The sequence below is a fragment of the Patiria miniata genome, unplaced genomic scaffold (genome assembly GCF_015706575.1).
Source record: "Patiria miniata isolate m_02_andy unplaced genomic scaffold, ASM1570657v1 HiC_scaffold_3, whole genome shotgun sequence".
Classification (NCBI taxonomy): Eukaryota; Metazoa; Echinodermata; class Asteroidea; order Valvatida; family Asterinidae; genus Patiria; species Patiria miniata.
This window is the reverse complement of record NW_024037069.1, coordinates 25,463,231-25,490,677: the sequence shown is the minus strand read 5'-3', so window position 1 is coordinate 25,490,677 and position 27,447 is coordinate 25,463,231. Positions and strand designations below refer to the sequence as shown.

General features: G+C 40.0%; 1 protein-coding gene across 1 annotated transcript; it reads left to right on the top strand.

Moving 5' to 3' along the window:
• Positions 1-27,194, top strand: LOC119736582 (ankyrin repeat domain-containing protein SOWAHC-like). Its single transcript, XM_038210599.1, has 8 exons — positions 1-162; positions 4,034-4,098; positions 8,722-9,000; positions 9,618-9,797; positions 11,872-11,925; positions 15,659-15,748; positions 18,279-18,380; positions 27,162-27,194. Exons 1-8 carry the CDS (start codon positions 18-20, stop codon positions 27,192-27,194), a joined length of 948 nt encoding a protein of 315 aa, XP_038066527.1. The 5' UTR covers positions 1-17.
• Positions 27,195-27,447: the final 253 nt, after the last annotated feature.

Below are 27,447 nucleotides of genomic sequence, written 5' to 3'. Positions count from 1 at the left end.
CTATCAAAACATGAAAAATGGCGGACGCCTCGAATCCGGAAGTTGACTTTTCCGCAGAAGGCGTCCGGAGTTTCATTATTAAACACGGTGGAAAGGTCAGCAATGTCGCCGTGGTCGGGCACTTTATGGCCTACCTGCGGCATTCGGATAAGGAAGTCAGAGGTAGGGGTTAATTATCATGATTGTGCGAGGTAAAAATGTGATGAAATGGGCAGATCGTTATCAAGGCAAACTGCCATTGACCAGTTAAGATATTTCTAGTTCTTAGTATTGGAAAATAAGGATTGTCCAATAGGCCTGCATCAGCTTTGATCAGTGGACATGGAATGATATAGGCTAGTATCCCGATGCCACTTTGGTGATATTTTTACAGGAAAAAAATGTTGCAACCTGACACCACTTCCGCGATTGTGTACAAAATTAATGGAGAGTCATGAACATTTTCTAAGTATTTCCTAACAAAATTGGAAATGTTTCTCAGTCCCAGATTCATGTCTTATCATCATTTTTGCAACGAATGACCGGAAAGATTTCCATATATACGAAGTTCACTCAACACCCTGTGTACAAACCCTATGAGATTGGACTGAAAAATTCTAGCCCAAGTGTTTTCTAAGAAAATGCTTGTATTTTCTCACTGCTCAAATTGACTTTGATGACATGACATTGCTATCTGGGGGCTTGTTAGTCAATACAGAGGAAAATTAGTGAACTTCGCATATGGTAATCTTGCCGAATGACCTTCATTGAGGTGATATATGAAGAAAAAAATGGAGTCAGGTTGCAACATTTTTTTCTTTTTACAAACTTTGTATTGTAACAAAGTCTGCAGGGAGTGTAGGGATCTTGAGAATTCCATCCTGAATCCTCATCAGTGGGATATTTGAATAACTGGTCCCCGATTGTTTTCAGTATTGTACTGACACCGCTCTGAACATCTGAACATGCGCAGCTACTGTTTTTTTTACTCGGTTTTTGCATAGACAAATATTGGTCTGGTTCCGCGCCAACCATGCCAACATTTACTCCTAGAACTATAGTGGAGCCTCATAAATGAAGAACCCCGCAAAATTGTTTTCAGCACAAAACACTAATTAAGTACAAAAACGTCCATCAAAATGCAGACATTTCCCACAGAACTGCTGCACAGTTTGCCCCCAAACTCCGTACTACACCTCATGACATACTCACGTAATATGCGCAGAACAAACATCGCTGGATTTTGTCTTTTTTTTTGGCTAAAATGATGAAAAAAATGCCCTTTCCGCACTGAGCCAACCTGACACTTGAAACGTGCACGCATATGATCCAACGCTGATTTTTCGGTTCGCTCGGAGCGCGCCGCGGGGGCCGGGGGTACGATACTTGCTCTTGTACGCATGCGCATACTATCATTTCGCTTGTACCGTGGTTGGCTCAGTGTGGAAAGGGCATATTTTTCATCATTTGGCCAAAATACCGACAAAATCCATTTTTGTGACTGGTTGAAAGTTTTTGTATGTTGTGTAAAGTCTGCATGCACTTATAACAGCACTATAATAGCTACATTTTAAAATTTCACAGATGAAACTGGCCTATGGTGCTTTACTCCATATTAACTAGGGGGTTAATAAACACTTAGGCCTACTCATTTCGCAATGGCTATCGAGTTAATAAAAAACATAAAAGTAAAGAAACTTTTAACCCTTATGCTTATGGGTCAGTTGTATGAAAAATCATACTACAATTGGAGAGTCAGGACAGTTAGGGTTAAAAGAACAAAATGGTAAAAATTCTCACAGTACAGATTCAATCCTGGGCGGACCCTTGGCATGGTAGTCCAACGTTTAACCAGACGAGCTATCAAAGCACTCTGGTTGGGAGGGTAGACAACAATTCACAATGGTGTTTTTGTAATGCCATAACGAAAGCAGTTGAAAATCGTGTACTGCTGCCGTAACGATAGCCAATACATACTCCGTCTACTCCCAAATGCTTTTGTCAACATGAACTGCAGAATCATATCACTGTACTTGTATAATTGAGCATACGGTGAAAATGTGGTTTACATTTTACATCAGAAAACTGCTTTCTACCCCGATTCATTAAAAAAAAATTAAGGTTAGCCTGTACTATAGGCCTATGAGGTTTTATTTTTCAGTTAATTTTCCTTTTTTTCAGTTTTGAGTGTAATTTGGTGTAATTTAGTGTAAAAACACGATTGATTCATTAAAAAAACATGTTTCTTTGTGTTCGCCATGTTAGGGGCTGTCCAAGGTTTGTTTAATATCATCTTTACACTATCTAAGGGACAATGAAAGTAATGTGACTTTGTATACCTCTGTAGCACTGGTCATAACATTTTTGATATGAATTTCACTTCTTTACCATAATGTAAATTGTAATTAAAGAAGTACTTTTCATTAAAACAATTCTACATAAAAAAAGATTGAAGTAAATATTCAAAGAAACGTTTCCTTATTGTAAAAAAGTGATTTTAAGGATAATAGAAGACAAAAAAAGAATATTGAAACTAAATTTTCTTTTGTACCGCCATACCTCCCTCCCCGACCCCCCCCCCCCCCTCCCCCCAAAAAAGGGTTTCTTTCTAGAAACTATAAATATAATGCATTTAATGCCAGGTGGAATAATTAGGTACTTTAAACATGGAAATCCATGTATGTACATTGTTTGCACTAGTTCATCATGACATTGCCACCCTGTGTTAGATTTTTTATAGCCAGGCCAGCCCCCCACCCCCTGGAAAGAAACTGTATGTGAGGTCCATCTCTGTTCAAAACTTTTAGTGCACTCTAAGTTGAGTGAACATAAACTAGTTTAGCAAAGTTTTCCAGCACTTTTAATTGTTTCAGTTTGAGCAAATGTTAGTGATGAGTAAACCTTGGTTGGGGAAGCACGTAGGCAAGAGTTGAAAAAAACCAGAATGATGGATAGGCATGCCATCACTGGCGTACGACATGTCTAAAATGATTATGTCTGTCAAGAATATGTCTATATTACATGTACATGTATGGGCTGCAAAAGTGGTGTATAAACGTATCCATGTGTGCAGGTACTGAGTCATTGGACGACCAGTTGAAACATGACACTTTTGACAGGGACTGAAAATGTTAAAACACCAGACTGTTAGTTTTTGCAGGTCCCAGAGGGCGTGTAGTGTCCTTTTTTTTGTAGCTTTGGCTGTGTCCAAATTCCTTGGCTTCAGCCAGCAATTACACACCTACCTATGGAAGCGGTTGAGACCACTTGCCATTGACTAGTGCATTGTTCCCAGTGACTGACTGACTGACTGTCACTTGTAACAGTTGTAGAGACTGGTGAAGCATGGGGTAATACCTCTATGGGTGAAGAGAGCCGGGCAGTGTCATCGTATAGGATATCCCCTTAATGTCAGAGAATGGGCTAAATATGGCCCATGCATGAAAGGACTTCTGGTGAATAGCCATTGTGAATCAATTGAATAGAATTTGGTGCACTCTGAACCTATTTCACTAGACTTGACCCAAGTCGGACTTCTTTGTTCAATCCGTATGCGTACTATGCTTTGTTATAATTCAATCCATGCGCATAATATTAATGGCCTTAGCTTATATAGGCGCCCTCATCTGGTTGCCGTTCCGCAATCCGGCGTCAACGTGTGATGTCATCAATGTCAGTGCGATCCATAGCGGGGGCGGCGCATAAGGGCGCGCTACTGATGATCGGGGACGGCGCACATACACCATGTACCCGGAACACGGACCATGATCAATGGCGCAGCATACAGAATCCCGACTTAAGTCAAGTCTACTATTTCACTGACCGACTGTCACTTTTTACCTAGACTTGCTTGGTACATAGACTCGCCTACATGTAGTCTTGTAAAATTAAAGGAGTTGGATCGTGCATACATTCCTTTTGGGCTCTAGGGACTTCTCAGAGGGCTTTTAAAAGTGATGGTCACCTAACACATACAAGAAGGTGTTAACAATATCAATGGCTATTTTTTAAAATACTTTTTGGGTCTAATAATTGATTTTTTTCTTCTCAACAGAGGAAAACCGTAGAAAGTTCAAGGAGTTTATGAATGAGGTAGCAGTGGTCAAGAAAGATGAAAAGGTGAGATTTCAACAAAATTGAACATTTGACCCAAATGTACAATGTACAATATTTATAATGTACAAGTTTTAACAGAATAGCAGACCTGACTTTGAGCTGAATTTTGAGTTAGCTTTGAGTTTACATATATGTTGTGTCTGTGTAACATCCATCAAGATCAAGTCTTGGTTATTATTCAGTATGACTCGTGTACGAATCTGTTTCAATTTGGGATGCCTAATATGCCTTGAGTCTGATCGCTCAACAGTTGACCAAAATTGTGTAAAAGTGGGGTCAGAAATTGTTTTTGTTTGTTATTTTGTTGTATAGCCTATAAGGGGGTTGGAGTGGAGGGGAGAATTTGAATGCAGCTGTTAAAATCAATGCTTGACAAATTATGTATTACCCTTTAAAAGAACGAGTAGTGTACGTACGTGATGTATGATACATGTTGACAAATATTGATAATTTCTATTAACATGGGGCTTGTCACACGGGGGAAAAAGTTGCTATCTCGAGGGACGGTTGAATCAGCAATTTGGGTCCCTTCCAAAACCTGGCGTGACTCACCTTACTTGACACGGCACGGCCTTGAAAAGGTGCCATTTTGGGGGCCGGGTGAATTGGACAGTACTTCACCCCTCCATGTCACCCATCATTAAATTCTAGGTCCCCCCCCCCCCCCCCCCCGGAGCCTAACATTCACCAGGGGAGGGGGAAGGAAGTGCCCACTAACTTGACCCCCTGCTGTATCTGGTGGATGGTGATGCAGCCCCTGTATGGGCTGGACTCAGTATTATGCGGGCGTCAGGAATGAATGGCTTTTATGATTGGTTAAGACGGGTCAGGATACTGCCCCCCTGTATGCAATTTGAAGAAGGTTGGTTTTCGATTGAGTGATGAAAGCCATATTCCATTAAGATATGAAATTAAGACATAAAGCATTTTTCATACATCTCCAACATTGCCACCCGTTGCTGTTGCAAGTTTTGATGAACTCCTGAAACCTTTTATTGAAGTGACGCAGAGTGTCAACAAGTTGCAGCTGGTGATGGTGGAGGATGACCTATTATTCCAATTCTTCCCTTACAATCAAGGAAGTTTGATCCATCCTGTGAATGCCTGTGAAACAGCTTTTTACATACATATTTTGAAACGTCATGTTAAATGTAATGGACACTGTTTGCAAATATTCAAAAATGAAACTGCCAAAATATGAAATATCCTACTTGATCAAATATCCTGCGTTATCATTGAGCCTGGTTTGCTGTCGTTTTCAAGAAAAGAAGAAATAGTACGCTTTATTTCCTAGTGATGGTTCGGACCGAGCCATCACGAGAATGAAACAGCTTGTTTTTTTCAAATGTATCCCGAATTGACCAAATTGGTTATTTTACAGTCATAATTCAATATTCATGAATGAAAACTATTTTCCCGAGTGACAAACTGGGGATCATATACCCCAAGAGGGCGCAAGTCAAAACGCATACTGACCGTTTTGGAAGGGAGGGCTTTCAACGGAAACCTTGCTTTGCGTCCAGAAAAAGATGCATTTTCACAGTTTTCTAAAAAAGCATGATATCCACTGAGCTGAAAGTTTTGTTAGTTTTGTAATAACCTGCTACATATTTTTTGTACCGTATATGGCTATTCCAAGAATCGGCAAAAAAATTGTTTACAAATAGTGTCCTTATCCTTACAAAAAGTTGTTTTTAAAGTCGGCTTTTTAGCACTAATGCTTCCAGTCATTACCGAATTTGATCCATCTACAGTACAAATGTTCAAATTGATTTTACTATGAAAGTTTTCTCATGTTTTTCAACAGTAATCTTTGATAATTTTCATATGGGCATGCAATACACTACATGTATTGTCGTCCAACTGCTGTAGGCTCCGGTAGGCTCTGTCATTTAAAGTGGTGTACAGTACTTGTATAAAGTCCCTGGATTGTACTAGCACGTTTGTTTGTGGTGTAAATTGAGGAGTTTCTATTGTTCCTCTTCCCTTTTCCTTTGTTTATACTCTTGCAACAGCTCTCATTGGTTTTGTACATGTTTTTCAACTGAGGAGTCCTCCTCGATTTGGTTTCTGTCCTCGATTCATTGATGATGTTGCACGTGTGTGTCCTCGATTTACACCATAAACAAACGCATGTACAATACATACAGACATACCTGGTACATTTGTACAATAGTATGCATTATGCATCATGTGACCTTTGAACTCATAAACATTGGAGGAAGGAAATGAAACCGATTCTTTTGTTTCCAGACCGGGATCTTTTACATAGCACACTCAAACAGGAAATCTACTTGCCTGAAAAGAATATTCAGTGTGTTTAGATCCATTGGTTACCATTCTTGGCAGAGCACGATTCCTCACCTTTTGGATATTGTGGATATTTGTGTCGGTATATGTCTGGTTCTACTGCCAAGCCATGGACAGTGATAACGAAGAGATTGAAAATGTGGTAAGACAATGTAATCAGTGAGTTTGTCAGTAAATAGCTCCATAAATTTACATCAAATACTGGACTTCCTCCGTATTGTGAGCCATACAGCAATGATTGCTAGATTTCCTGAAAAGTTGTTTTCCCTGAATTTGAAATCTAGACTGTTTCTTCATTTAATATTCACTATAGACGCTACATGTATTTACCTGGTTAAAAAGCAGGAAAAATCAAGTACCCTACATGTACCGGTACCTCTGTTACCCTTTAGCAAACTTTCTCCAAATTTCTCATCTAAATTTAGACTTTTAGAACTAGACAATTAGTGGTAGGCAGCTTTTAATTTATCCTGGTCAAACTACATTGTAGGTACATGTATGTAGCTTCCATAGCGAATAGCAAGTGTAAAAGAAACACTCTAATTTGGGGAACACAATTTTTGTCAGGAAGTTTAGCATACACTGTACGCCGCTGTGTGGCTCACAATATGGAGGAAGACCAGTATTTGAGACACATCTATGGGGCTAGTCAGTAAAGCCAGCTCGCATATCCCAGATTACAAAATTTGTCAGAGACAATCCGGTTTGGTGCCAGTTGTAGCTTTTCCAATATTATAAGGGATTATTGTACGGATGCCCTATGAGCCATGCTGTCACTGTTGCATAGTTGTAGATTGTTCAGGCAGGCACTTCCTGGGCTCCGATCCGGGGCTGTTAGAACTGTCGCTATATTAAGCCCTAAACCTCCTAGATTCTACGAAATCCATTTTGAAGTTCTGGAGGATTTGGGAGTTTTGGTTAATTACTTTGTTTAGAGCTTGATGTCCCTGGAAATCTACCATTGGGCAATTCCATGGTAACTTGCATTTCATCTAAAGGGTTTTTTTCTGTCAACTTTGTGCTGTTATTCTATAGAAACAAAGCATTAGGCCAAAGGGTGGATTTTCCCTCAAAGTAAAGTGACTAAACTACAAAAAGAGACCAACAAAATAAACTTCTGTTGGTTTGGCAATAATTTTTTTTCTTCAGTAACTCGATTTACGAAAACTGATACGGCAAAACTTTGAATGCCTTGCATTTAAAAGTTTCCTCATATATGCTGTGCAATGTTGGAAGAATCGTTTCAGAGTGTGTAAGTCTACCCGGTACCATAAAGTTATTAAAAAATAATCAATCTTAAAGTGACCCGAGGGAAACATGTGTACTTCAGTTACTTGCATTACGGTATAGTGTTACAGTTTGTGCGCCCATCTTTTGGTACAAGTTAAAAACACATACCGGTATTAATCAAAAAAAATCTTTTCTCATAGAATATAAATCTTTCTCTCTGCCTTAAAAACGAAAAGTTACAACAACAGTTGCATTTTGCATGTGAAAACAAGATGACAAAATAAGATTACCTTAGGCCTAATTCCACAATAATTATACACTTTTTTTGACAAAAGAAAATACACTTGACCATATTCCATCTCATGGCACACCACTCAACTCAAAGGTCGTGTTGTTCCCTTTTGTTTGCAGATTGTGAATATGAGACACATTTACAATACATGCACATAGGGGGATCAGGTTGGCGTAGTGGTACTTTCCTCGCCTTCCACCGCTGTGATCCGGGTTCGAATCCCGCCTGGGCCAACATTTGGATTGGGTTTTCAGTCCTTCCCTGATTCCGTGGGTTTTTCCCTAGAATATCATTCCATATACACCACTAAATCTGTAATGTCCTTCCACATCCTCTACCAAGTCTTATCCGTCCTGTTGTGGCACTTGCATTGTTAGAAGTTGTCCAAATACAAAAATAAAATAAAAAAAATAACAAAACAGATTTTGCCCCTTTATGGCCACACCTTTACAACCACACCTTTACAACAGTATATTCAGTGCTGTGTAGGTGAGACTCGAACCAATGACGTCAATGCAGACAAGCTGTATACATGCGTTCTCGGTTATTTTACACAGTAATTTAGTAACAATGAATACAATTGTTCAGAAGGTTCTATCATGCCTATCCAAATGATACAAAACCATTGTCCTCTGACAAAGCATAAGGTTTATTTGGTTGAGAGACTGATTCCTCTTTTTTGGTCTCCGAAGTTTCACAAGGTCCAACCATAGATCTGTGAGTACATGGATGCCTAATTTGTTTATTCTATCACTTTTTATTTACTGACATGTTCTTATTTTGTTTCTCCACAGGATGATAAGGTCGTTGTACTGAAGAGGAAAAACAAGGACATCAATTACAGGGACTTTGTGGAACTGCCTAAGTTGGTGGTCTTTCAAGACAAGGATCACTCACAGACCCCTGGGGACACCTCTGAATCAGAGCCCATACCCCCTGCCAGACGGCCCAAGCATGCCAGGAGGAGCATGGGTAATGAGGAGGAGGAGGCAGTTGCCGTGGTGACGGGGCCCCCGGTCGAAGACAAGGAGACGGAGTACACAGGACCCAAAGAGCAAGAGGATGTCATCAGTGTAAGTCTGTTTGAAAAAAATCCTAAGTCCATAGTGAATAGCCCTGTCCTTAAATCTTTCTTGTGCTACCTGTACGTCACAGCGGTAAAAGAACAACTTGCAAAGTTTTTACGGAATGTAGAGTTTTTCAGAAACTTGAACAGTTGCATCTTACGGATGTCATGGAAATTTAGTTTAATTTTGTTTCACAGAAATTTTTTCAAATTCATCTCATAAAATGTAGAAATTAGTGTTGTATTGAAATTCCCTGCCTATTCCTATTCCCTAATGACTTGCTCCTATGATTTTAATATTCACAAGACCATAGAAGGTCAGTCAGTCAGAATTTATTGGTCCTTTTCCTTGGAACTTCCCTTAGGACTTCTCACTATCCTTTTATTTCCTTATTCTTCAAGTAATATTCATTGCCCTATTCCCATCAAAACTTTCTCCTTGTCCAGTCAATTCCCATTCGTGTATACATTCTTGCTGTCTTTTGTTTGATGCTTCTTACCATATTTAATATTTTTATTGCCCTATTCCAATACTGTAATTCTCTTTTTCCAGTCATTTCCCATTCGGAATCCCATATAAATTCTTCCTACATTTTTTCCAATGCTTCCTCCATGGTATTCCAGACCAAAGAAGGCGAGCGGATTATTGACCAGAAGCGTCAGATCAAGAGCGTCAAGAGCTTTGCCGACATCTTTGACCAGGAAGTCCAGTCACAGAAAGAGGAAGTCGAGAGGTTCAAGTCACCGGTCAAGTCGGTGCCCAAGACGTCCGAGAAAGAGACCAGCTCAGAACCGGATTCTGAGGTAGGAACTGAAAGAAGGAACGTTGGAACATGTCAACAAATGGGCTGATGTACATTTGTGACAATTAAACAGTGTGCATCATTAAAGTTATAATCATCAAAGTTATAATCATCAAGTGGAGTTTGATTCTGATAAAAGGTATCAGTTAATTGCTACAATGATTTTAAAAAAAGAATTATTCAACCTTTTTACTATACTTTGGTTTGGAAAAAAACACACATGGTGTTGGATGTACCCAGACAAATAGTTGGTTTTTTTTTGTAGGGCCTACCCATTTTTCGATTGCAAGTAACAACCGAACTGTTGAACAGAGTTAGAAATAAACTATGCATATCAATAAAATGCCAGATAATAAGCCTCAAAATAATATACATGTTTCTTTTGAACAGCATTTTGGACCGTTTTGAAATTTTAGCTTTGAGGTTTATAACTCTGTGAAATTGCCCAAATGCAACCAAGGTTCATACATGTATCACCTCAGTGGTAACGCTATGGAGGTTAGGGGCATAAAGGGGAGGCGGTATTTGCGCCCCACCCCCTCTTCCCTCCAATTTACCCCCCCCCCCCAGCAATGTGTCTCCCCAAGTTTGCACTACGTCTTGTTGGTTGCTGAGGCTTACCTTTAATGCCCAATATTTTGTTCACACCCCCCCCCCCATTTCAGGTAATTTGGATGCCAGTAATGGTCTTGTAAAACATGGTTTTCTTTGAATTAAGCCTCCTTTTTTCATCATCTGCCTGCCTCTAAGACTCTAACCTTCAATGCTTAGTTATCCCTGGAGCCTCACCACAAGCAAATGAGGGCTGATCACAACGTGAATTGCCCGACAATGAAGCGGTTAGACTGTCAGCGTCAACAACACCATGAAATATTTACAGCGCTCATTTTTCATTCCCCTGGACGTAAATCTTTGATGCTCTCAGCCTGCAGCTGTTGCGAGTCACTCTCTTATCTTGCAAAACCATCATCAAACCAGACAGCGTGACGGATAAAGAAATAGTGAAAATTGATAATGATGCAAAACATTGCAAGACGAAAGGCAAGACGAAAGGATAAGAACACCAGTGTTATGATCATTGATGTGATTCCCGTAGACGTGTTTTCCCAAATATATTTTGAGGGAAAGATTAAAAGGGAAAGAATTATCGGTTACATGGACATCCCACTTCTGTTGGACAGATGTCGGGATGTGTCGGTCTTTTCGTCAGCGAGGTTTTTTCTTTCTTCAGGAATCCATAACGGTGTGAAATCTCATAAATACTAAATGAAGCTCCCTAGTCCTCTGGGAATCGGCATTGGCTAAGCAGGAGTTTGCATTGCCTTGTATTGTGTGTGTGCTTGTCATATCATTTTGCGCCGCAGGATTTGGTGTTCTGTAATTAGCTAGGTGGCTTTTTTTGTTTGAATGAGTGAAAGGGGCTCTTTTCTATTATTAAATAAGAGGACGGGATGATTAGGTGATCCGTGTATGCATGATGACATTGATAATGGTTAGTGCGGGTGATGAGGATCAAAAGTGCATCAACCGTTTCATGGGGGGGGGGGGGAATAGATGAATCAGACTTTATCTGAAACGGACAAGAAGCAGATATGTCTAGGCCTGTCCGTTTTAAACCAAGGTGTGTGTGTGTTTGTGTACAAGTGTCATTGTCACTGTCTGGCCTCGACTGTTTTGGCGTTCCTTGTTTACACAAGTTCACAAGGAATTTGCTATAAGACTAGGCATTTATAGAAATTTATATACCGGTATGAGTTTGACTACAGGTAATTTTTTTCTTTGGAGTATGCGCAAAACAATGTTTACATGATTACGAGTAGGAGTATGATAACTTTACTACCGTACAAGCACAGGTAGAGGTATTTTTTTGATATGGTGATGAGTTTAAGAACATTTTCATGAGTACAATGCAAGTACGAATAGAAAAGTATGAGACTACGAGTACGAGTTCACGCACTACATCACTGGAACAAAAAAGTACACAGGCAACATTCAAAGTACACAGGCACTGATTTTGTATAAATAATTTATCAGATTTATAAAAAGAAATATTCTGTTTGATGGCATTTTTTCAGACAAACAGACAAGAAGAAGGATTGAAAGAGGATGAAACTGCCCCCCTCATCTCGGTGAGTAATTCTTTTAAGTGTATACGTATGTCACATTTAACAATTGAAGACACTGTTGCTGGTTACTATTTTGTTGTTGTATACCCAAGTGACAAAATTAAAGATTCGACTTTACTTTGAAATTGTAATGAGTAAGGTCAGGCATTTGCCACCTTTGTATCCAGCAGATGAGTATGTGTGTGTGTGCAATTGTAATTTGAATGTTGCTGTGAAAAGGAAAGGAATTTCATAAACTGTTTTTTTTGCTGATCTTACTTTTAGAGAAGCTTAAAAGTAGTAAGTAAAGGTGTGTTTTTTTTTTAAGGAAGGTCACTTCTACAATTTTAATCAGAATTTGTAAAATAATCAAACCTCTTGAGGGGAAGGCATTAGCCATTTCCTGGCCAAATTACCCTATTTTTCCTCCTGTTTCCGAAATGGATAAACCGGTCCCAACCTGATAAACCAGGCCATTGACGATCCAGAGTGATTCAGGATTCAATACTTCATCAGTATTCATACCGTGGTCCCCTCCATAATTCTGGCCTGGTAATGAAATGGCTGTCAACACCATCGCCAAGAGCTAGCCAGGAAGAAACCCAAGCGTGACCTCATTGCGGTTGGCACTTTCACACGTCCAAAGTTGTGAAACGGTGTCTTTTCGTTCCTAAAAAACCTCCGTCCCCAAACGATGATCCGCTCTGATCCAGTCGCCTTTACAAAAAGTCACGCGCCAGCGATTCCTGATTGCAACTCGTTCCTCTCATTAGATCCAAGCCACTGACTTAAGCCCCCTCCCCCCCCCCCATCTAAAGCTCATGACATTCTGAACCCCATGCAACGTGATTTCAATTCTAATCGTCGCCCCTACACACGCACGTCTTGACACGCACGCGTCGACTCCTTGAAAGTGTCAAAACTCGCGGGTGCTTGTCATTTGTCAGATAGTGCCGAAACACGTGTTGGGGTCGGCCTGTTTTGAATACGAGTGTTTGGAATCTGAGAGACAGTTCAGGGATTTGGGGAGGGAGGAATCTTTGGAGATGACACCGAAAAAATTAAGAAAGTTTGTTGTCTCTCTTGGGGACCCCTCCACTGGAGTGTGAGGCACATGTGTTGACGATTATTTCCTGAGTCATTTTTTCAGACGTCTGGCAACTGTGGTGTGAATTACTCGTTTCTTCTGCTACCTCATGTTCCATGCATGCACTGTACATAAGTGCATCTACATTCAACATTAATGTTTTTCAGTGGGGGCGGTGTCCATGGTACATTAATGATAATCCTTGGTAAAAGTAAAGGGCTTAGTTACAGTATGTGACTAGTTTTAGCCTTATGATTGTCTTTTTGTTATTTTGGACACTCAGGGAATTTTCTTTTTCTCATTTTCATGTGAACAAACAAAAGGTTCCAATTCAAAAGTGTCATTTTGCAGTTTGGCTGACCTTTTCTTTGGTACCTAACCAGAAACTTGCCGATTTTATGAGAACACCTTGTTTAAAGTGAAGAAAGGACTGTTACCAGATACCCTGAAATTATTCCATCTTAAATGCAACGGAATCAAGTTACATGTATGAGACCCTAAAAATTGTGTCTATGTTTTCTCTGTTTTCTAAAATGTATAGTAACCACCGAGCTAAAACTTCAACAGGCTGATTAGTTGTTATTGATAGTGGTGTGCGTATTACGGGGTAGTACAGGAACCGGGAACCCTAAAAGACGGGTACCTGTAAAAGAAACCCAACCCAAACATTCAAATTGAACATTTGTTTGAAGGGCTTTCTAGGTTTACGGTGTAAACTGTAACTTTTGCGAGCGTCATCTGTTGCGCCATCAAATACACATAAATGTGAAATCTGTTTTGGTTTTCCAGGTAGCCTGGTTTTGCTTTTTGAAATTCCCCAAAAATGGCATACGTCGGTGAAGGGCAAAACCTAATGTAAAATTTACATCACCCTGACGCAAATTTCATCTTTCGAATAGATTGCCTAGGAAGTTACTTTTAAGTGATTTATAAAGTTGGTTATGGGTACCCAATCCCATCAGGGTACTAGGGTGCCTGGTTCTGATGAACACCTCTAGCTAGCTATGCACCCTACTTAAGATTTTGTACAAAAAGCATGTATCTTAGTACCTTTGAAAACAATTCTTGTATTAAGCAGAGGCATCTCTTGTGAGTTGGGAATCAAAGACAAGCAGTTACTCAGTTCTGACCTTACCCCACATGTCGGGTGATGGTTCTTTCAGGACATCACCCCACATGTGAAATCTATAGAAAAACATCCCCCGGATGTGAAATCTTTAGAACAAGGGATAAAAGGAACACAATGCCATCACCCCAGATGTCCTTCCCGTTGAGTCGGACGTTCTAAATGTTTCGTTTTTAAAATTTGTTGCCAAGAAGCCCAGCTCTCCCAGGAACAGTCGGAGTCCAAGCTGTGAGGATTTGTTGATGCCACAGGTAACCAACATGGCATGATGTATTTGCACGGAGCTACGTGTATTTGTGGCAGTTTGTCAGTATATTGTTGTATGCTATAGTAGTAGTCTGTGGCATTCTGTATGCCGAGGGGTTCAAATGGCACGTTTTAATTGAACAGTCCAATGCTTCAGCCTTTGATAGACTCCACATTGACATGAGCATGTGGAGGGTAGCATCATGTTCCTTCTGCATGTGAAGGGTAGCGTCATGACCTTCTGCACCTGCGCAAAACAGCAGGAACTAAGACATTCAGTCTTTGACAGAGATCAGGATGATGCTCCGGGGGTAGCATGTGATCCATCGGGTCATGTACATGTACGTGTACCAATTAGAAATTTCACAATTTTAATACCATATGACATATTAACAAAAAACTTTGTTCTCTGAGTAGACTGTTACCTAGTTGTCGTAGTCTCCAAAATATGTACATGTAGTTTTTACCAAGATGTAAGGCCAAAAAAAAAAAAAATACTCGGTCTCTGGTCAGACCAAAGTTCCAGAATTGATGCGGTGACGCGGCTTTTTTTTTTTTTTCAAGCTTGGATTGTACTTTTTTTGGTGTCCTCATGTACATTGGTGTCCTCCATAATTTGCCTTGGTGCCCTCGATTATTTGCCTTGACGCAATTTCCCATTCCTTGGTGCTCTTTGGTAAAAAAAATTGAGGATGTGCGGCAATTGAGGGCGCTGTTGGAGCTACCGTGGAACATTTTTGAAGAAAAAAAAGATCGACGCGCATGATTAAAATCGACGTGCGCGCTGACCCGAGACCGACTATTTTTTTTTTTGGCCTAAGAAAGAGTTTTCCTTCCTAGGTGACCATAGAGAGGCCTCTTTTGGGGCAATGCATTGTGGGGGGAAAAGTCAACATCAGTATTTAAACATGTATTGCCACATGGATGCGGTATTTCTGTTTGCTTTTCAGTGACGCACGGTTTCATTTGGATATTTTTTCAGTCAACAACCATGATTGTTACTTACGAGGCTTCTGCGTGCATAAAACCTGTATATTTTTCTGGTATATTTGTTTTGGGTACTGCTAGTTACCGGTAACAATGAAGAATGATTGATTAACTGAAAGGAAGTTGACTGAAGATGTATCTAGTGGCCTCTTTGCGACAATCTATCGGTGTGCCTGTGTATTGTGAATTGTTTCAATTGTTTTGTAGTTGCTGTCTGAGTAGTTGTTATTAACGTACATGAACATGTAGTATCACTACTGACCCAGTGTGATTCTAATTGTATGTTTCTTTCCCCTTGCTGCTGGTCATAGCCTGGACTGCAGTCCAGCGGCACTATGCAATCCATTAGCAGCGAGGCCAGCACCTCGTGTAGTACAGATACTGTAGTACATTGGCATCAGGTAAAGCCACATCAACCACCCATAGTCTGCTGCAGTCAGCCCCCCCCCCTCCCCCAGGCCCCACCCATCACATCACCCCAACATGCCTTATATCTCTTGTTGTTTGTGTTCATGTTTTCATTGATTGATGTCATTTCATATGCATGCAAGGTGTGTTCCTATTTAATGTTGATGCTAGCTTTTTACCGAATCTTTCAAAAATGCTTATAGACCATCCCAAGCAAGTTATCACTGTACATGTACGTGCATTCACGGAGGCCCCCTTTAATGGCGGCAGTATTTTGCCAGCTATTGTTCAGATAATTGCTTGGTGCAATTGCTGGCGCAGTGCTTTATGCCATTGAAGGGGGCCTTCGTGTGTTGCTGGGATTGTTCTTTGCCAACAGTTGTAAGTTTATTTTTTGTCTGTGAGAAAAATCATGGTATCAGTGTTCATTCGCATCATACAATTGCGAGGGACAACAAAATTGGGTGTGTGTGTGTGTGGGGGGGGGGGGGTTCACGCATTGAAAACATGATTTTAAAATAGTCTTGTAATTCACTCAGTTTATCCAACTTTATAAAATCATGTTTTTTTGTGTTCCTTGAATTTCACCCATGCCACAGACCTGAAAATCTAACTTGAGCTTTGTTTTCAGGCTGAACTTGTTGCAGTCATTGCATGCTTTGAAAAAAAATATTTTTCTAGCTTCAAATTTTTTCAACCTTCCCATTTACTCACTTTACCCAAATTTTTCCTAATTTTGCCTAATTTGCCTCGGTAACAAATCTTTGTGAGGTTTAGGCCTATGCATTCATGTTTCCATGTATAGTCTTGGCCCAAGGTATTGCTGTTGCACAATTGGTGTCTGTACTCAATTCTGCCACTCCAGCATTTGGATGGCATAAAATTTACAACACTTCAGTCTTGAACCAAGGCTAATTTCCCTGTTGTGATAATGGTGAGTGAACTATGGAATACTATTACCAACATCAGGCCAAAAAAAAAGAAGTCTTCAGTTTCTGGTATGGAGCTTGCCCCAAAAGTGGTGCGGCGATGCGGCTTCCCCTCCCCCTTTTTTTCCTTCAAATGTCGGCTGATGACTGCATATGGTGCCCGACTAAATTTAGTGCAAAATATATATGGGAGTCCAGAAAGGCCACATAAAGCTTATTCTCGATCATAACCCCATCTAAAAACACGTTAAAATTGTGCAGCAGCAGGATTCCAGTCAAACCAGTGAGTTTGGCGGTTTTGAGACATAATCTTTTATTGAAAAAAAAAGTGTTTAATTTTGCTTACGCGCATGGCTACGGCGATGCGCGCGCATACCAGAAACCAGAGACTTTTTTTTGGCCTAACCGCCAGTTGGCCTTTTTTTGTCACAAGAGGGTCTGAGAATCACAAAGCAGATGCATTGTTTTAGACTATTATATAAAGGATGTTTCAATTATTTACCTGTTATATTTTCAAATGCTTTCATTGTATTTTCTTTTTGGAGAATATGGTGAGTGATACATCATGTTATGCAAATGTTTCAAACATGGGTTTGCATGCTGAGTTTTTATTCAAATTTTGAATTTACCTCATGACATCGTTCTTTGGTTTTTGAGCATTATTCAAAGTTCTAACTTTTGTAGTTTCAGTGCTTTACCGTGTGTTTCTTTCAGGTGATCATTTTCTCAATTTTAGCATTTTTGGCTGTTATTGCATTCACGTATACATGCGCTTTGATTGCTGTTAAAGTGTTGTAACATTGCCACACTACGTAACTTGTCATAGCTATGGCCCATTTGCCCCAAGCTTGTTTCAATTTCAGAACTCCATTATTAACAAATGTTCATGGGATTTGGCAAATTGAAAATATAACGCTTTTTAAGATCATTTTGATGTTTATCGGCATGGTAATTGAAAGTATCATGGGCCTGTCTAAATGGTGAAGTATTGTCAGCTTTTGAGAAAACCTTGTTATTAAATGTCATCGTAAATATCCATCCTCAGCTTTATTTTCTCATATATTTAAAACAAATTTTAAAAAGAATTCTATCATTTGGGAGGGGGGGGTTAAAAATATTTTTATTCTTTGGGATACTTAGGCCTATATTGAAAGATCTACGTGTGACATTACTGTGTGTTTCATCGTAGGACCTAAGCAAACACTGGGGAGAATGAAAGCTTCCTGAAATCAAAGTTGACGCCATTTTGAAGCAAATATTAAAAACATAATTCAGTGACAACCACACATTTTTTAATGCACTTCAGGAATCAAATTCTTGGTTTTCATGATTGTTGCTGGTGAACCCTCACCCTCTGAGCTCATTAAAAAAAAAACACTTTGGGGTTTTTCAAGGATTTTGCAAAAAAATTAGGAACAAGTGGAGCCTGGCCACTTTTACTTCATTTTGAAGACCCTTGGATGTTTTAACAGTCATTGGTTTCCTTCACAGTCAAGGTAGCTTGGTTAAAAAGGATGTAGTACAGGGTGATGATGTTCGCTTGAATTTAAAGGCATATGATGACTTGGTATGGATTGGCTTGTTTCTCCCTCAGCTTGATCCATTAGAGCACCAGTGGATGATGGAATCAGCGAAGGCCAACCTGGCAGCATTGTCAAATCTTCTCAAGCAAGACATCAAGCTGGCTGGCAAAAAGGTAAATACACTTTTTTATCTTTCATTTTTTGTTTTTTTTCCCAATCGTGATTAGTTCAATGAATTTGCCTTAAGGCTGTTTCACACTTCATGCGAATGTGAATGCGAAGCCAATTTGCCGTCATAAAACATTCGCTAAGAAATTTGCCGGAGTTGAAATGTGTTCAACTTTTGCGATTTTGCAAAGCGAAAACTTGACGTGACTTCACAAATTTACAGTTGTGTTGGCTTTCAAGCTGAATATGGAGTGGCCTTTAAGGTTAATATATATTTTTTTTTGGGGGGGGGGGAAACGTCATGGTTGTATGAGATGTTTGTACATTTCAGTCAGTGTGTAATGTGATATGAAACTATTGAAGTTGTTTCAATATTGTGTCCTATCCCTTTCTTCTATCTGTTTCCTGTTTTTTTTTTCTCTCTTTTTTTACTGCTCCTTTGTCTTTTTGCCTTTGAGAAGAAAAGGTGGTACAATAAAAACATCAGGGCCTTGAAATTGTATTATATGTTTCAACACAATTATACAAATAGCACTATGCAGTATGATTCATGTACGTTGGTTTGTACATGATTGTATGCTTCACACAACATATATGCATGTAGTTAATGGATTGTATTCAGTTTATGCAGTCGTGTTCATAGTTTTCCCGCTCTGGTATTAAGTAGAAATTTGAAACGGATTGGGTAACTCGGGAACAGAAGACTGTGCTTGTACATGTACATGTACGTACATGTACACATACCGGTAGCTTCTGTTTCTAGATCAATAACCGACAATGCATCGAGACCACCTGTTGCATAAAGCATAATTACAAGCAACTGACCAAGATTTAAAAAAGCAAACCATTTGAACCGCCAGACTACCCTTTCATCTGCACATTATTGTCTCCCACATTAACGAATATATTATTCATGAGCTAATTCATTATTCATGAGAAGCCCCCTCCCCTCCATTGAGGTCTAGGTGATTAATTATTCATAACGCTCATTTCCGGTTATAGACCTGTTTTGACAAACGACCGACACAGACTACATAACATCATTGAGGCACCACTTAGATTCTGTGAGATTTGCTTGGGATAATCACTTAATCCATTATAGGATTAAATTGGTAATCTGCATGGAGCATTTAAAGGCCATACAGTCATGATATTTAAGAAGGAAGGCGTGTACAATTTGAGCTCTTAATCTCAAAAGGCTAATGTACCATTTCCTCCACTCCCTCCTGCTCCCCCCCAAAAAGGTGACACCATACAAGTACAGTTGCCTGAGTTTACCATATGAACCCCCTCCCAACAGACCTGTCCGTAAGTTCCAAATTTGACAGACCTTTAATTGGGACTTTGCCGTCCCATTCATCACAAAGTTGTGGTCCCGCCTCCCAAACCTGCACCCCACCCAATCCCCTCCCCCAACCTTCCCTCCCCCCCCCCCCCTTTCGATAAATTATGTCACTGGCCGGTAATTGTTTTGTAACCAAAGCAGGAAATCGCTGGTGTGAATTGCAGACTGGCTGACTCTGCCGCGGATTATAGAACCCCTCCACGCTTGTGGCTCCTTATCAATGCCTGTCATACCGTGACTTGTCTCCCCCTTTGGGAGTCATGTCTTCAAAATGTTATCAGTTCCTCGCTGGCTTGCTTTCCTCCTTTACAAATTCCCCCGTTGTCCCGATAATGTCAAACTTGGACAATTGTTTCCTATTACACATATTGTTCAGCTGGCATTTCAAACATTTTCTGCAGTAGATAGTTTTTGTTTGGCCTCCAAATCTTTGGTAGAATTTGATGAAATTTGTACTCGATACTTCTCATGTTACAAACATTTGGAAAAGAATTCATTTGAAATGTTTTTGATAAAAATAGACACAATTCAATTTGAAACTTTGAATTGTGTGATACTACTGGTACTTGTATTGCTGTCGCACAGAGCTAGTGAAACAAAAAACTTCCTTTTTTCCCAGAAGTTTGAGTAATCACTTATAAAAAGTCCAGAGTTGATGATTTTGTTGTTCTTTTCCACACGACACATAGAATGTGGTTCAGCTTCACTGGTGTGACCAGAAGTCTTCCCTCCATATTGATTAATTGAAATTTACAAAGTCAAAAAACAAAATGTTTTACCCACTCACGTAGTCTCCCCCTTTCCACAACTTTCAATCAGTGTTTCCTTCAAATACCCCCACCTCCGAAAAATAATAATAATCCAGAAATCGGAGCTCATACATTTGCACTCTATCACCAAAACGTGACTAATGTTTGCTCCCAAACTGCAAACAGGTTGGATCTAATGTCCCTATAGATCTCTAGCAAATGCCTTATCCCTTGCTCCAATCTCAAGCAAATAACCAGTTCCGTTGAATCTTACATCTTGGCATGAAGCAGCGGAAAAACCAATGCCTTCTTTCTGCTGATGGCCAGAACGAATCAGAGATATCATTTCAAACCTTTTCCCATGGCATAGTCTGAAGCAAACATCAATTTCCCATCAGAAATTTTCTTTTGCATCTTACCATTTGAAATCGAGTTTTTACATCTTCTTTTCAAATCCCGAGGGTGATTCTGCAGTCAATAAAAAAATTGTGAAGTTTGAGGACAGTATTACTTGGTAAAAATTATTGAAGAATAAGAACATTCCGTCCAGTAGTCAGACCCCAGGGTTTTGGATTTGCTTGAAATTCAATCAGGGTGGTTGTTTGAAGTCTGAGGGTGCCATGTTTGCCGACACTTGCTCCTTGGTGGTAGGGTTTGTTGGTTGAAGCACCTGTATACCCGTTTGCCTTGGCAAATGGACAGTGTTGACCCACGGTTGGCTAGGGACTGCTACCGTAGTTAATGAGAACTGTGCGGAAAGTAGAATTGATAAAAAGGGCACTCGATCTGTTCATAAAAATCTCGGTCTTTCTTTTTACCGTAAGCATTTCTGTTTGATATTAGACATTGAAAACTAGAGCATTTGGTCGAAGTTGCAGCTAAAAAGAAGATGTTAAAGAAAATGCCTGTCTTTCTTTATTTGGAGTGAGTCTTGAAATGCTAAGAAAGATTCAAATTTATGAATTAAAAAAGAAGGAAAATCACAGATTAGTAATGATGGTGGTTTTCAGTGGACCAAAAAGGACCTGACACCCTAAGCATGAGAATTAATACATTGCGTTATGGGCTTTGTCTGTCAAGGGAAATGGAAGAAAAGAATTTTTCTTGACTGTGTGATTGATTTAAAGCGAGTCTGTGAGTCAAGATTAATAGGCAACGGGTTGCTTGACGGACTGAATCGACAAACCTGAGGAACACTGGTTAGGAAAAGTGAAAAAGCTGGGATGTCCATGCGGGTCTTGCCAAGGGTAGAAACTACAGATACACTGTGCAAGTTCTTGAGGGTACAGTGTAGTATGGTGCTGGCAGAAAATCTTCTGCTCAGATTGCTTCATTGTCCTTAGCCAAATACACGGGAAAGTAGTTCAGTTGGCAGTAAGAAAAAACAAAAAAATGGAGGGGGGGGGGAGAAATCCAAGCCAGACAGGGCTAATAAACCATCTAGCATCACATCTCCCTCTCTCCCAATCACTTAATGACCAAGTCACGCAAAATGTATGATCTTCCTGCCTTTGTGGGACAGGAAATGAAGGCGCGCCGCGGGGGAATGGATAGGGGGAGCTCTCATTGCAACGCAAACAGGATCAATATAAACCGTGGCTTAGCGGTAAAAAAAAAAACGACGACACAAAGCCCGACCATCCTTGCCTTGACTGAAGTCGTAAAAAAAAAAATGTAAAATGTTAAAACTGTTGCGGGTTAGGCTTATAATTACCACTGGAGATAAGTGCTCGCGAAACATGTGTCAGCGGTTGTTGTTGGCGGCTGCGGGTAATTCCGTGTTTCCTGAATTGTACTAATTGTCAGAGAGGAGTTGTGGGTATTTAATCGCAGACTTTTATTGTGATGGATAGTCAGGCTATTTAGAAATGTTGTAGTAAGCTTTAAGCTTGATGTGGGCTGCCAGGTTTCAGTAAGGGTACAGTTGAGACAAAACAATACACATGGCAAGTTCTTTTGTAAGATATGCCTACCTATGCCGGGACATAGCAAGACTTACTTGAAGGGGGGGGGGGGGAGGAGGGGGGCGGTTGACAACAAATTTGCCGTCAAACCCTTTGTCCTGAAACTACATGTAGGTAACCAGGAATTTGTTTACTGGTCAGTCGACAGTTGATAAAATCAAGGGGGGGGGTGGGCTGGACATCATCTGACTATTGGAGCCGCTGTTCAAAGCAGATGATCTTGGACTATCTGACAACAGGTGACGCTCTTTGTTGCTGCATATTTGCCAACAGACACAATTTTTTTTCTGCCAGAATGACAATTCTGTTGACTAGGGATGAGCCCTTGTTCTGTAATTGGTTTTGATGGTTCATTTGCCAAATGAGGCTCTAAATACGACCTGTGATACATAATTTGGGGGAGGGGTGTATGGCATAAATAGGCACACAGAAGGTATTTTTATACATTCATGAACATGGTCTTATTATATTGATCATTGTCTGACATGAAAGACCAGGCTCAATTGGGAAAGTACTTTGCAGAAAGAGGTCCAGAGCTTCAGAACTTGTAGGAAGTGTAGTTCTTACCGGTACCACTGAAATCACATATGATAATGATTTACATGACTTGAATACTTCTAGTACCAAGGATGACTCATGTTTTAAAACTAAAGTCTCACATAAATTGATTTTTTTTTTTTGGTGAGGATTTTAAGTTTGATGAGTTGATATTTAACGACAATTTTCTGCATTATATAGATAACAATTTTAATAGCTGTACGTATTATCCTAGCAGCCAAACCGGTACTTCTGTTAAAAAATTTGTTTTGGAAGTGTTACTTTGCAATTTTAAATGTTAGCAAGTAGGCCTAGATGCAATCATCTGGTGTAGTGGTGAGATTTTGTATTCCACTATTCGGTTTGGAGTTTGGAAACTGGATATTTGAAATCAACAATAACAAAAATTAAGTCTTCCATTTTTTGTGACACAAGCTAAAGAAAACAACTGGAACACCCCCCCCCCCAAATTGCTCCATGGTCTCAGATTGTGACCACATTCACTTGCTAATGGTCTTGGTTCATGGATAGCCTGCTCAATTCAACTGATCGGCGAGTTCCCATCCATTTTTTTAACCGTTACAACCTTTGTGTTTTTTGTAAAGGCAAGTGGTCAATGAATGTCACTAACTCGACTATAGCCAATTATTGTGTAAGGTAGAGCATGCGGCACCTCACTCGTCATGTTTTGTTGGCATGACTGTGAGCTGAATAGGAACTTCCGGTGAAATCAGATAACCGTTATTGGGTTTGAAAACAAAGGACAACTGGATTTTGAAACCTTCGTTTTCTCCCGTCATTAATCTGGTATCTGTTTTTTTCTTCAAAACACTAAACCCGAGGAGTATGGAAAACAGAGACTATTTCTAGAATATTACCATTTTTATATGGTCCAATAATTTGTTAATTTACAAATGAGTGAATTTTTCTTGGAGAAAGCCTTATTTGAAATGAGAACAGGCACTTCTCTTTGTATATCTTTCTTTTATTCAATCACTCATTTGAAATGTTCACAATGAAAAGTCGGGAGGTCGATGTGCACTTTGCCAAACACATGCTCACGCTCAAACCAGAATAATTATTCATCGTCAATGTTTTACTCCTGCTGGGACAGAGTCAGCACACTTTCATTACCACAATATTTGTCCAACCCATTCACGACAATCTTTTATGTATAGAATTGGACAAAATAGAAGCACATGTATACGGATGTATGTAACTGATAAAAAAAGACGATTATTGGGTCCCGAGAGTTTCAAGTGTGCGCTATCAACGTCTTATCTCGGATGTGACATTTTGGCGTTATCAAAAGATTATTAATTATCCCTTATCGGGGTTGCAGGGCTTATCGGTACCCCGCCGATTGCATGTCAATCAAGTTGTTGATACGGGCACCGACCGATTGTGTTGTTCGGACATGTGTTTTGCTGGGTGTTTCTCCCCCGAAACAAACAAGCTCGCGGTCCTCGTGTGCGTGCGGAGAGAAACGTGACGCTAGGCAACGTGCAACAGACCGAGTCTCTGTGTACTTTCTGTGTATGGAGCTTGACTGTGAAAGGAAAATGTGTTTTTTTGCCTTCATGGCAAGATGACTGAGTGTGTTCATCCTGTTGATTGCATTGAAAAGAAATAGAGAAAAAAATTAATGTGTTTCTGGGAATATTTTTAAAAAAATAATTGGAGGTTAAAATTTTAACAAAAATAGCCTGATTAGTGCTTGAAATACTCACCATGTAGATAAATCTTACATGTAACTTATCACTGATGACCCTGGACCTGTCACCCTGTCAGTGAACAAACAAGAACATGGCTTAGACAACTGGACGGAATAGCTTGACTTTCTGCTGCCTCAAACGAAAGAAGAAGAAGAAGACGACCCTGGACCTGAGTTTTCCAATATGCTACCCCTTCTCTTGTACCAGTTATCAGGATTCACATACAGTCCAGATGAGCTCATTCCAGGATCTTTATGACAAAAAGCCATTTCAGGGACATGGACTTGAGTACACGAGTATCCCCTTGATGAGCAATGGTTACAAAAGAAGAGTTTGGCTGGCGGAGGCTACAAGGAAGGGACATGTTTTCATACTGATTGCTGATGATGCCTGACGCTCATGGCAAGATGCGAAGGGATTGTGCACATTCAGTGTTAAATTAGTCCTGTCTGCCAGTACACACGCAGTGTGTCTCTCACTAATAGCCATGTATACTGGCCATGCTTAGAGTCCATTTGGGCACTGAACCCAACGTTATTGAATCAAGGCGATGAAAATCCTAATCTCAGGACAAGTTTAATCATTGGCACATTGATCTGGTTGGATAGGTGGACCCCACCCATACCCCTGCTTTGTGTCACCTTCAGCCGTCCCCTTGACTCTAATTTTGTGAACCTCCCAGACTTATCACCCTAAATACTTAAGCTATTATTTTGGTTCCCAAAGTATTAAATCATTTTTGGATTCCTAGCTCGTGCCTTTTTTGACAGAAGGGGCTCTGCACACCATCATCTAAAAAAAAAAAGATTAATTTTTTCATCTTTAAAAATAAAAATAAAAAATTGGCGGGGAAATGAAGGAGGTCAGGTATGCCAGGACCAATCATGGTTGCCGGGACTCAACTCATAACCTCCAGCAGTTTTTAAAATATGCAGGCCCCTCTCGTAAGTGGCCAAATCCGTCACCATTCATATCAAAATCATAAATCACAATTATTACTAAGCAACCCAGTACCGGTATGTTGTGTAAAAAAAGGAACATCTACCCATTACACTAACCCCCTACCCCTTCAGGGTAGCTCTGTAGCCCACCAAACTTGGGGGGGGGGGGACTCTGTCTGTCCGTTGCCAGACATTTGGAAACTGGGGAATATTCTTTTTGGAACTCCCTTGGGGGTTTACAATTGACAGTCTATCATTCATATTTTTGTGCATGCTCCCTGCATGCTCATGTCAGCTTGGGACAGGAAATGGAAAAATTGGTTTGATTTGATGCAGTGCCTGGTCATGTCATAAACCTGAAATAGCACAAGGGCGGGGTGTTTTAACAGCTTTCTCGTGGGCAATACATTGTAAATTGTACAATGTACATGTACAGTTGTATGTCTATTTTAGTGGTGTGTATTGTTGAATAATTGGGTGATGAGGCTCAACCCCCTTCACGCTTTTGTATTGTCTTTGCTCTTTGTTCTTGTGTGTTTTTCTTCTTGACAATAATTCTCCTCGGTTTTCTTTTAATGGGACAATGCATGATCTTCAAACTTCAAACTTGGCATGAACTTCAACTTGCCCTGTTTTTGCATTTATAAATATTTTTACAACTGAGCTACAAAATGTCAAATAAAATGGTTCCTTGCCCATCACCCTGCGTTTGTCTAAAAAACAAATGCCATATATCTAGTTGGGTATTTGATTATTCAAACTTGGAGTCGAACTAATATTCGAATACTCGAAAGCGTCGGTCAAGTTTTTCATGCCTCTGCCTAAACAGCGTATACTATATTGAATGTGACACCGATCTAAAATTTTGCATGCGCCTAATAAGGATGTCATGCGCCTATTAAGGATGTCATGTTCTTTGAAAGCTCATATCAAGAAATCAGAGCTTGTAATCTACACAGAAGCTGCGTGGAAGTGACTGCATGGAAAGTGACAATGTGTGCTCGCTTCCACTTTAAGAATGCGTGCGATATAGGCACGAACAAGGTTCCTCTTAATGGCTCCTTTTGTCCTGACTTTTTTTTGAATAAGTCTATAAGTCAAAAGATAAAAGGGTGTATTTTAATGCTCCACAAGAAACGTAATGCACATCATGTGCATGATCGCGTGTTCCGATGCTTTGTTTTATTTTATAGTTTGTGGGTTTCCCCCAGCAATGTTATCTTTGACGTATACCTACTCCTACTCTTACCAATGAAAAAAAGATGAACTGCAACTCCATACAGAACTCAATACAAATAACAGAGACAGCCCCTACCTTTGATGTACATCTATACAAATCTTGTGTTAAAAACAAAACAAATAACCTAATTTCCAGTGAAATATTCATGTGTTGACATCAATAGGCACAACATTTTAGTATGTTTATTGAACAAATGTTTCTCTTTCTTTGTTCTTTCCTATTCATGAATCTTTGATGGATGCTGCTTGTTTCTACGCTTGTTCTTCTAACATCAACAACATTCATCATGGAACAGGATTTTGTCACGGTAGGTGATGTTTTGTCATAACTGTTTTTATGTACATTTACAGTTAACAAGAGTGTGGCCTAGTGGTTAGGGTTCGTGACTCATGATCAGAGGGTCAGGGGTTCGAATCCAGCCGCTAGCCATATGTTGTGTCCTTGGGCAAGCCACTTCACCCCCACTTGCCTCTCTCCACCCAGGAGTATAAATGGGTACCAGCATTAGCTGGGGAGTTGTGATGGACTGGCATCCCATCCAGGGGAAATAGAAATATTCTCAGTTGGTTCATGCCAAGGAA